Source organism: Pyrus communis, chromosome 2 (genome assembly GCF_963583255.1).
Source record: "Pyrus communis chromosome 2, drPyrComm1.1, whole genome shotgun sequence".
Lineage (NCBI taxonomy): Eukaryota > Viridiplantae > Streptophyta > Magnoliopsida > Rosales > Rosaceae > Pyrus > Pyrus communis.
In genome coordinates this window covers 18,321,358-18,333,013 of record NC_084804.1, presented here as the reverse complement: position 1 = coordinate 18,333,013, position 11,656 = coordinate 18,321,358, and the positions used below count along the sequence as shown (strand labels likewise).

Below are 11,656 nucleotides of genomic sequence, written 5' to 3'. Positions count from 1 at the left end.
TGCAGGGGGTTGGGTTTGTGGTGGGGGGAGGGGGGATGAACTGGGTTTGGTTTGGTTTGGGTTTTTTTTTTTCTCTTCTTCTTCTTCTTATTCTTTCTCCTTCTTCTTTTCTGGGTTGCAGGAAGATGATGGGGAAGAGAGAGGGGAGATGCACGAAAGGAGAGGTTTGTTTTTTATTTTTTTATGTACTTTTTTTTTTCTTATTTTAATATTTAAATAATATTAAATGATTTTTTTTGTTTTTAATAATTTTTTTCATAAAAATGGGTCCCGGATCAAGCCACGTCAGCATTTAACTGAGAAATAAATGGCCAAGCTAACGGAGGGTATAACATTGACACAAATTCGTAAGATGAGGTATGACATTGTCAATTTTAAAAGATGAGGTATGAAAGTGTCATTTGACCCATAGTTGAGGTAGTTTTTTGTACTTTACCCTAAATGTTATACTAAACCATTTATTTTATAAAAATAGAAATTCTCAATTGAAAATGTATGTCTTATTTTCTATATTATGTAAAAATAATTGGGAGTTGAATCCCTCAGCCTTATTAAACTTGAGTTGTTCATTTTGGTTCCATGTTTGTTGATCACTTTGTTTGCTCGTAACGTTCGTGTACACACACACACACACACACACACACACACACACATATTCTGTTTATTTTTAGTTCTTCATTCATTGCATTTCTATATTTTCATAGGTTGTTTTTTTTTTTCTTGGTTCCATGTTTGTTGATCACTTTGTTTGTTCGTAACGTTCGTGTACACACACACACACACACACACATATTCTGTTTATTTTTAGTTCTTCATTCATTGCATTTCTATATTTTCGTAGTTTGTTTTTTTTTTTTTGGAGAAATACATTATCATATGTATTATATAACACAAACACTTTTTTCCTTCAGAGCGAGCATATATAGGGGTGGAATTTTTTGCCAAATTACCATACCAACCGAATTACCAATCATATCATACCAAAGTTGTAACAAAAAATTTGTAGCATTGGTATTGGTACGGTATTTGTACCGTACCATACATTATCGGTACGGTAATGGTATTCAAAACCATTACCAGTGGTATAGCGTACCGTACCACTACTATTAATATTATATCATTTATTTATTCATTTATATATATATATATAATTAGGTATTATTATCATTATATATGCACTTTATATTTTTTTCCTAGTCATTTATCCAAAATCATCCTCTCACCCTCTAACCTTTACTTTCCAATGAAAAAAACTAAGCCTTCTTACCGTTGCAACTTCATCTTTTCACTCATCTTGCTATCGACTTCATCTTCATTGCTCCTGTTCCGGTGACTCTTTCTCCACAGTCCATCTCATCTTCTCTTTCATCAAATTGGGTTGTCTTTCTCCCTGGCTTCATCTATCAAGTTAATTTTTGTACAATTTTAAAGAATGTAGAGATGAAATTTAGGAATCTTTGTACTATTTCTTTTTAGGGATGATGAGTTCTTTCAACAATTCTTCCATCTATTTACTTATTTTTTCTTAAATGAATTTCTATAAAATTCCCAATGAGAGTGGCTGAAACAGGTTTAGGCCTTGAATTGGGTTGGAAAAAAACCAAATTTTGGCCCAAAAAAGTAGTCCAAAACAACGTGGTAATTACTATTACCATACGATGTCAATCAAACTATTTACCATGCCGAAATTCGGTATAACAAAATTTGCACTGTAATGTTAATAGATTTTGTCATACCAAAAGTTTGGTAAGGTAATTGGTACATGAATTTTGATACCAATACCACCCCTAAGCATATATAACAAAAGCAGTTAAGTTGGGTTAAAAGCTGAAACAAGGAACGTCTCCTCTAGAAAGTGGACCATATTGTATGGTAATGCGACAAATAATCAATATTGTTCATCACATGTTTTATAAAAGTGAGGACCGCATTCACATGATTCCCAACTATTATTAATTAATACAAATATTATTATTGTTGTAAAATCGATGATGTGTGCAGTGGAATAAAAGAAATAAGACACAAAGTTTACGAGGTTCCTTTACAGTTAATGTGACTGGAGTACGTCCTCGGAGCAGCAGTGGTGCTTTCATTATAATTTAGAATAATAAAAGTAAAAAATAACTCTCTCTCTCTCTATTATCCCCTCTCCTCTTCCTCTCTTTTCTCTCTTCCTCTTCTTCACATCTCTCTTCCTCTTCTGTGTGCCTCACTGGCTTCTATTCTATATCATCATTCGTTTTATAAGCAAAGAGAACACTATTCACTTCACAAATTTTCCACAAATAAATAGTGAAAATACTGTGCATAAATAGTAACAAACTATTTATGTGGGTCATCCACATATTATTCACAGCAATTATTAATTAATACAAATATTCTAACCACCAACATCTAAATATTGTTTGAAGCTCGGGCCCACCGTGAAAAATTTCAGCTTTATCAAATGTTTCCAATTGTTGTGACTTTATAGAGTGAGCTTATCGATCGTCACTTGTGTCTTGAGTTATTGAGTTTTACATATATATTAGTAATTTGAGACGCCACAACAACAATAAACTGGTTTCACTTAAATTTTCCTTTTAGTATGGACGTTCATCCTCATAGTTACCAGGAGGATCATAGCTGCAAATGACAAAAACCCAATTATTGTCACACTTGACCCTTGCACATCCAAGATGAATCGAGTTGCGCCAAACCACCTGAGTATAATGTCCGCATTCATCACCAACACACTTATTGGAGGCGTAGTTATAGTTGGGTTTCTCAGTCACCCAAAACTTCACAGCTTGAGCACCGGTCATTTCTCCATAGCCTTCAGCCAAGTTCTCACCATAAGGCCCTCCTGAGTGCTCCATGTCACACCCTCTCACTCTTGTATTGGCATACTGCTGAGCATAGGCTGCTACAGTGTCGTTCCATTTGATCGGACCGACACCAACTGCTGCCCGAGCTCTGTTGTGTTCATCGACGAAGTCTTGGTGAGGATTAGGGGGATAATAACCGACTTTCCGGGCTAGGGAGGTATGAGCAGCTAAGATAAATGCTGTGGAGAATATGCATAGTAAAAGGTTACTAGAGTACCCCATTTTTCTGTATCTTTGTGTAAGATGCAGGTGGGAATATCAAAGGTTGGTCTTAACACAAATGGGACATGGGATTATGGTATTTATAGAGAGAAGCTTCAGTCACAAGAATTGTTTAGCTAACAGGGCTAAAATAGGAATTCTAAATAAAATTATTAAAATAATTTTTACTTTGTTAAAAGATATTCTAAATTCAAATCTCAGGAAAAATATATGTTGAATAATATAAAATAAATTTTGTACTTCACTAACTTTATCCCAAACTTTTTAATAGATATCGCACCTAATATGATCAAAATTATTACTTATTCTGAATAATTTAGGGGTTTTTGGTTAAATACTGAATAATATAAGTAGAAGTAGGCTATTTCAACCCGGTGAAGTAGGCTCAAAACTAATGATGCTTGCACAAAAGGACAGCAATAACATGGCTAACGTAAAGGGGTTGCTGGACTTTTGCACCCATTGAAGACGACCCCACATTTCATCCAATTAACCAATAATCTCATGAAAATGATGTTGATTAGTTTTGGGGGGAAAAAACAAAAAGCAATGAATCATTTATTGCTAAGAACTAACAAGTTAGTAGTAGGGATTTTTCTTCTTCTTTTTTTTTCTTTTCTTTTAAGCGTAGACGAGAGCATATATACATCATGATATTTGGTCGTCTGATTCTCAGTTATTTGGTTTGTGATTGCACATTCATTGTTCATTCAGATATACATGCTATGTTTTGATAGTAGTAGAAAGGTGCATGTACTCTAACTGTGCTAGGACATCAAATATATTCACTAAGTTTTATTCTATAATACTACGTGGTGTTCAATCTATTTAACTTTGAATCTAACATTATGAATGGTCAAATTATTATTATTTTTTTTTATAAAACAAACTATATTTCTACTTTAAAGTACTCTAAAGAAAGGAAGGTTCAAACCCAAAGCACAAATTAGACAATCCACTCCTTGCATTCAAGTTATTATTTATTGTTTTAATATATACACGGCAGTCCCAACTTTGTGTTTCTGTAAGTCCTCAACCGAAACATTATGCCGCAGAGTCAAGGGGAAGCATGCGTAGAAGTTTGAAGAATTATCAATGATATCCCTAGCTAGCTAGTCACGCTTATAATAGTATAAGGTGGATCATGTGAATTCTCTTGTCACTACTCACTATCTTATGGCCAAAAGCCAATTCACTATAGAACATAGGGTGCTTTTCACTATAGAATTAGAAAATTTGGTGATGATCACTGTTGGCACTACATTATCAGATCCGGCAATTTGTGTCTCTTGGCTTAGAGTGAAGCTGATGTGGTCTTTGATCGAGTCTCTATCTCTTGTTTTCTTTAATCAATGAGAAACAAGACATTTGAATTTCAGAATTTTTTTCACCATGAGAAAGAGAAATACGACTAAAGCAAGAGTTAGTTATTGTCTATATGTCTCGTTTGTTTGGGACAAAAAAGGAATAATGTAGGCAAAGTCATAAATTTGAGAAGGTGCTTTGTATTAGACGAGTTCAAATCTTTTGCAACCAAAATAGATGTGGCTTCTCTAATTTCGTGACACTTGTCCAATCATAGTCATTTTGAGTGTAGAAAATTTGAACTCGTATCAGACGTACACATTTCGGATAGTATAGTAGTTCTAACTAGAATTTTTCTAGTCACATCCCTACACACATCTGACTTAACCGCATTAAGTGTGTAAAACTCCCAAAAAACTGAAAAACTAAATGCATTAACACCGCCGCCACCCCCCCCCTGCGGGGGTGGCGCAACCACGCCGATATCCTCCACCAGCCCGACTATCGGCCTCCTTTCTATCATTAATACATCTAAATTAGGGCAGTATTTCCATTATCAACCATCGAATAATCAACAAACCACTAGGTAAACAGAGCGCAATAAGAGAAAAGAAGAAAAATGTCTGAGTTTTGTATTCAAGTGATCTCAGCAACACATTTTTTTAATTGAAAAGGATGGGGGAAAGGAAGAGGGAGGGCTTATTCAATTCAATTTTAAGTTGAAGAGGGGAGGGAGTGGAGAGGCAGGGTGCTGAGCCTGTGGCCATGTGGTGTGTGTTGTTTATTTTCATAATTTTTTCTTTAATTAATAAAAGTAAGATTGGTTTTAGAAAAGTATTGAGGTGAACTTGGATGATCATGATGTGTGAATAGAAAAACTCTTCAAACTAAAGGCATGCTTGATTTACAAGTAGAGAAAATTTCGGACATCATATCATGGCCACTTTTGTGCACCCAGACCTGGATTTATTTTCCTTCCTCCCCATTTATTTATCAGTTATAGAGTTGAAACTTATGGTAAAGTGATGTAATGAAGGTCACGGTATCAACGGACAACTTTTTGCGGAGCTAATTGACCGCAAATCCAGTAATTTTCTGTCAAAAGAAGAATCCTTTTGAATTTTGATTTCCTATAATTATGGCCTCGCCATGTTAAAGTCTGATGTAAAAAAATTCTGAATAAGATGACTTCATGATGTTATAAATATTAAAAAAATTAACACTCTGTTTGGTAGAGAAATTTTGAGATTACTAACAAAATGACAGAACTAGAAATGACCGAATTTTATTTTTTAAACTTTGTGAATTTTCTTTTTTTGGTTAACTAAAAGGACAATGGAATTTGTATATGGAATTTTTTTTTTTTTTTAAAACTCATTCATAGAAGTATAGAAATGACACCTATTTACGTGAAACTTAAACTTGAGAATTGAACGTCTCAAATTCCAAGTTTTTCTTTGACACGCGGAAATTATAAATATCTATGTTTATGAATCCAAACAAGGGAATTGGTTTATGTCCATTTATAAATCCCGACTTTTGTTAAAATTCCAAATTTATTTCTCTCATCCAAACCTACTGTAAGTTACATATTCTTTTCTTCTTTTTTTTATCTAAGGAGAACGATAGCACTTTAGTATAACCATTGAGCGGGGAAAGCTGGTACTATATTTGGCTTTGGGTTTAGAATTTAGTCTTTTCTTGCTACAAAAGACATTAAATAGGGACCTGAAGGGGAATGCTGGTATCTATATATGGCTTTGGATGTGACAATGTCATTCAATTTGATTGTTATAACCTTACCACTTAATTGGAACCTTGAACTATAACCGTTGGCAATTGTAGGGGTTAATTACACTAACATCCCCTGATGTTTATCTTGTTTTCACAAAATTCTCTCATGTTTGATAAATAACACTAACATCACTGGAGGTTATAATTTGCTTTCACATCATTCCTTAATTACGTATTTACCCATATAATTAATTACTTAAAAAAAAAAAAGAACCTTTCATGAATTAAAAAAATTAAAAAAACCCTACGGATCTTCTTTCCCTTCCATTTCCAGCCACCAAAAGACGACTCCTCTCATCTCTGTCGCTCTCAACTATCTCAATCTAGCCCAACACTCATTGACGTTCTTGTCTTGAATTTGGGTGGGGGAGGCCACGAACAAGCATAAACATAATCAACTTCATTTGGGAATAATTATCATGCTGTCGTAAAGATTTTATTTGTTGAGAATTAATAATGAATGATATGGGTTACAACTATTAACCTATTAATGATTCTAGTGCAGGAGATCCAAGCATTCTCATCATCTCATGGGTTTCATTAAAATCAGCAGGGCTTGGAACTAAAGCAAGCATATATATATATATATATACCAAATGATATGGGTTACAACTATTAACCTATTAATGATTCTAGTGCAGGAGATCCAAGCATTCTCATCATCTCATGGGTTTCATTAAAATCAGCAGGGCTTGGAACTAAAGCAAGCATATATATATATATATATATATATATACCAAATGGGGCGGAACTAATAACAGGCGGCAAAGCCGGCCATAGAATATAAAGTGCGGAAGTAAAACATAAAATAGCAGCAGGAGGCATAGCCGTCCATAGAATTTAAAGTGCAGAAATAAAACATATAAAAACAGAGTAGCATATCAAAGTAATGAATTAAATGTAATGATGCAAATATATTTGGAAAATAAGTTTTATTGAAAACTTACTGCAATGCAAATAACAAACAGGTATTGCCTAATGGCAGATGAAACAAGTAAACAAAGAGATGGAGCTCGCAGGCATCCTGAATAATATGTATGTATTACAAGTGTTTGAATAATCTCAGAGAGATATGGTTGAACTAAGTTTTTGAAGTTAAAAACTTATATGCTTCTTCTGAAGATGAATCCTCCTTATATAGAGCGAGGAGACTGAATAAGACTTGGCCAATTGATCCGGGAATCCCGCTGTCTGCTAAAGCTGGGTGAAAGAATAGTGAAGATGCTTTGATTCTTTTACAAAAGTTAAATGAATAGTGACCTTTTTGTTTTTCACTATTGTGAATAGTGACCTTTTTGTTTTCACTATTGTGAATAGTGACTTTTTTGTTTTTCACTATTGAAGAATAATGCTTTGTCTTTTGCGGAAGAGATGAAAGCAGCTACTGCTGATGATGTTGCTGGGCTGACACAATCACATGGGCAAATATTGTGTCTCAGATATCAAATGGGTCCTGGGCATCTTGAAAATCTGCTTGATCAGCCCATTTGGCGGGAAGCTGAGACGAGGCATCAGAATTATCTGAATCTGAGCCTGAACCTTTTTTCTTTTGCAGCAATGCTGCTTCCGCCATTAGCAGCTGAGCCATATCCAGCAGTTGGGTAGTTTTTTCTTTCTTTGAACTGGAGGACTTGGCTGACCCGGAAATTCCTTTGAGAGAGGAAGATGGAGTAATGTCTGATAAGGACTGAACTGGTTCCTGATCTTTTGGTAATTCAGGAAATTGCTGATGAACTGGCAAAGCTTGTGAGGACAAAGATGAAACTTTGACTGGCAGTGCCTGAAAAGATGCCTGGGGAAATTCCACTTTTACAAGATCAATAATTTTTTGGTGGTTGAATTTATCCCACCATTTTACCCATCTGGTTCTGTAAATACCACCGGTGTCCACTTCAAAGTTCCATTTGAGAATCCATGGGATCTTGTACTTGGCCATGAGCAGTGAAAAAATAGTAACTCTGTTGTCGAAACGACTTCTGTCAAAACTGGGCTGGAAGTTGTTTGTGAGTAAATGACGAAGGTCATCTGGAATGATAGAAGAGCTTGGGCCATGGGAAGCCCACCAATCTGGAAACCATGCAGGAAACTGCAATCTGAAATTCTTATCAAAAGTTATGAACCATGAATGACTAAAGTCTTCTGTCTGGTGGAGAAAAATGTTGGTCCATGCTTGGATATAATCATAGTAATTGTAATGATTGTTTGGAATGAGAACATGCTGGGTATGAAGGGGTTTTGTGTGATAAAGGGGAATTCCCCATTCGAGTTCGGTAAGGAATTTTCCAATATGGAGTGAATGATACAATATTTTGTTTTGGTGAGTGGTACTGTAAATTGGCTTAATAGCAATGCTTTCTGTTTCTGAAAGGATAGCCTGATAATATTTTAGGCTTTTATAGGATTCAGTTGGTAAGAAATGAAAATTTGGTGGAAGGAGTAATTTGGCAATGCGCTCTGGGGGTTGGTTTTTGTCAATATGAAGAGGAATGCTAAAAAGCTTTTCAGAATGAGGGTTCTGGACATATGGTGATGTTTTAGCATAGCTAGGTGTTTTTGGTTGTGAGGGAGCTGGAGAACGAACTGATGAGTAAGGATCATAAGGGGTGGCTAAGGCCGTTTGGTAATTTGGTCGGATATTTCCTACTGTTGATCCTAAGGGAGTAAATCTGTTTGTAATGGCGAGGGCCGATGAAGAGTCGGGAATAGACTCTTGTTTTACTGGTGCTGGGGTTTGGGTAAGGGTGGCTGGGAGCCTTCGTTGCTGAGTAGGATTAGTACCCATTCTTCCCCTGCAAAAATTCTCTGGTTAGAAAATCTGGTATGCAATTCTGGCTGCCTTTAATGTACTCAATTTCAAAATCAAAAATACTTAATATGGCTTGCCAGCGTGCAAAAATCTGTTTTGATGCAATATTTTGAACATCTTTCTGTAAAACATGTTTGGCAGATTTGCAATCAATACGTACTAAAAATTTTTGATTTAATAAATCATCTTGGAATTTGCTAATGCATAATACAATTGATAAAATCTCTTTTTTAATAGTACTATAGTTACTTTGAGCCGGATTCCAAATTCCTGAATGGAAACGAACAATTTGTTCAGGAGATTCGGAAGAAGTTTTCTGTTTGAGGATACCTCCATAACCGATATCGGATGCGTCGGTTTCGACTATTTTGAGAGAGTCGGGACTTGGAATGCCAAGGCAAGGCAAAATCTTGACATGATTTTTTATCTGTTTAACAATGGAAGTATGATTTTGAGACCATGATGGAGGATTTTCCTTGAGACGATCAAACAAAGGTTTACATTGTTGACGAAGATGAGGATAAAATTCTGAAACATAATTGAGAGATCCAAGGAATCTTTGAAGCTGGGTTTTATCAATAATTTGATCTGGAAATTTATCAGCAAACTGGATGACTCGATCAATTGGTTGGATGGTAGACCTGTAAATATGGTAACCTAAAAATCTAACTTTCGTTTGAAATAACTTAATCTTAGATGCCGAGACGACTAACCCATTAGACTTAATGATCCTAACAAATGCATGCAAATGCTTCCAATGCTCTTCTATTGATTTTGAGAAAATTAATACATCATCAATATAAACAATCGAAAAATGGCTGTATTGATTAAAAATTTTATTCATGATATTTTGAAATTCACTTGGTGCATTTTTCAAGCCGAAAGGCATTACATTTCACTCGTAATGTCCGAAAGGAGTTACAAAAGCAGTTTTGTATTTATCAGATTCATGAATTTGAATTTGCCAAAAACCTGATTTCATATCAAATTTAGAAAAAACAGTGGCCTGAGAAAGTCTTTTTATCAAATCTCTTTTGTTAGGAATTGGATATCGGATCCATTCTAAAACATCATTCAATGGTTTGTAGTTGATAACCAGTCGTGGAGCACCGCGTTCTAATTCTGCGTTTTTCTGGACATAAAAAGCAGGACATGACCATGGAGATTTGCTTTTACGGATAATTCCTTTTTCTAAAAGTTGATTAATTTCAGTTTTACAAAACTCTAAAACTTCCTGATTCATTTGAATCGGTCGTGCCTTTGTGGGGATTTTTGACTCAATAAAATCTTTAACATAAGGTAGTTTAACAATATGTTGTTTTCTGTGCCAAAAAGCATTTGGAAGATCGGAACAAATTTCTTTAGTAAGCTTATCAGAAAACTGGCGAATAGAATCTAATAAAGATTTGTTTGTTAATTGTTCTTCAATTCTTTTGTGAAGAATTTCTTCCTGTAAAAAGGCAATTTGTTGGGATTTTGCAGTAATCTGGTTGAGAGTTTTCGAAACATTATCTTTTTGAAGTTGTTTTAACTTTTTAAGATCTGTTTCCATGCAAAATTCAAAAGTAATGTTTTGGCCAAAAACCTTGGTAGAAATACAGTTATGATGAACTTTGAAAGGATAAATTAATGCAATGAAAGGGAGTCCCAAAATAACTGGATCAGAAATATTTTTGATTAAAACAAATGGAGTTTTAAAACAAATATTTTGTTGACAAACATGGGCTTTGGGAATTTCATATTTTAATTTCATCGGGGATTGATTTGCAGCGCTAAGTGTTTCCGTAGACTTGTGAAAATATTTAGTAGGTATTAATCCTTCTTGAATGCAATTTAAATCTGCACCTGAATCAATTAAAGCGATGGTTTCTAAATGAAAATCTTCGATTACTATCGTAACTTTAGAATACCATTTTCGAATTCTTATTTTATCTAAAAGACTTAAAACAAGTTCTTTTGAAGAAGAAGATTTAGCCGAGTGAGCGTCGGAATCGGAATTTGAGGAAGAACCATTTTGTTCTTGGACGAGTTCTTGCGTACGTACTCTACTAAGTTGTGAACGAATTTCGGTATTTTCGGATTTTAAAAACTTAATTTCCGATTTGATTTGATTAACTTCTTTTTGCAAATCTTTGAGGGTGATCTCCTTTTTGGATTTATTAAAACGTTCCAAAGTGGTACTGAGAGAAATCTTTTGAGAAGAAGTTTGACTAGTGCCAGGTTCATGAGAAGAAATCAAATTTTTGAGTTTTTTCAAATAAAAAGATTTTAAATCAGGGTCATCGACTTTACTAATTAATTCCATTAAAAACTCTTCTTGTTCTTCTTGCTTATTAAGCACTGAAATTTTATTACAACAAGTGTCCGTGCACCCAAACTTAATGTTTGGCGAGGAGACGTCGCTAGAACTGCTAGAGTCGGAGACGGAAAAATCGGGATTTTTATCAGATTGACTAGAGTCGGTATTTCTAATTTCTAAAGCCTGAATAAGTTGAACTTTCTCTTCTTCAGAAATTTTTAGTTGATTAATAACCTTTTTAACCTTGCATTCATTTGCATAATGACCAAATTTACCACACTTGTAACACTTTCCCTTTTTATTTTGAAAATCCTTTTTAGACTTTCGAAAAGGTTTTTTGTTTGAAGATGGTTTTTCATAAAA

General features: G+C 34.6%; 1 protein-coding gene across 1 annotated transcript; it reads right to left on the bottom strand.

Moving 5' to 3' along the window:
* Positions 1-2,365: 2,365 nt before the first annotated feature.
* On the bottom strand, positions 2,366-3,118 carry LOC137726956 (pathogenesis-related protein 1-like). The gene has a single exon (XM_068465903.1). It carries the CDS (start codon positions 3,087-3,089, stop codon positions 2,583-2,585), a length of 507 nt encoding a protein of 168 aa, XP_068322004.1. The 5' UTR covers positions 3,090-3,118; the 3' UTR covers positions 2,366-2,582.
* Between the last annotated feature and the right edge of the window lie 8,538 nt (positions 3,119-11,656).

Coding starts and splice junctions, on each gene's coding strand:
- LOC137726956 (XM_068465903.1), bottom strand. CDS start 3,089: ATGGGGTACTCTAGTAACCTTTTACTATGCATATTCTCCACAGCATTT.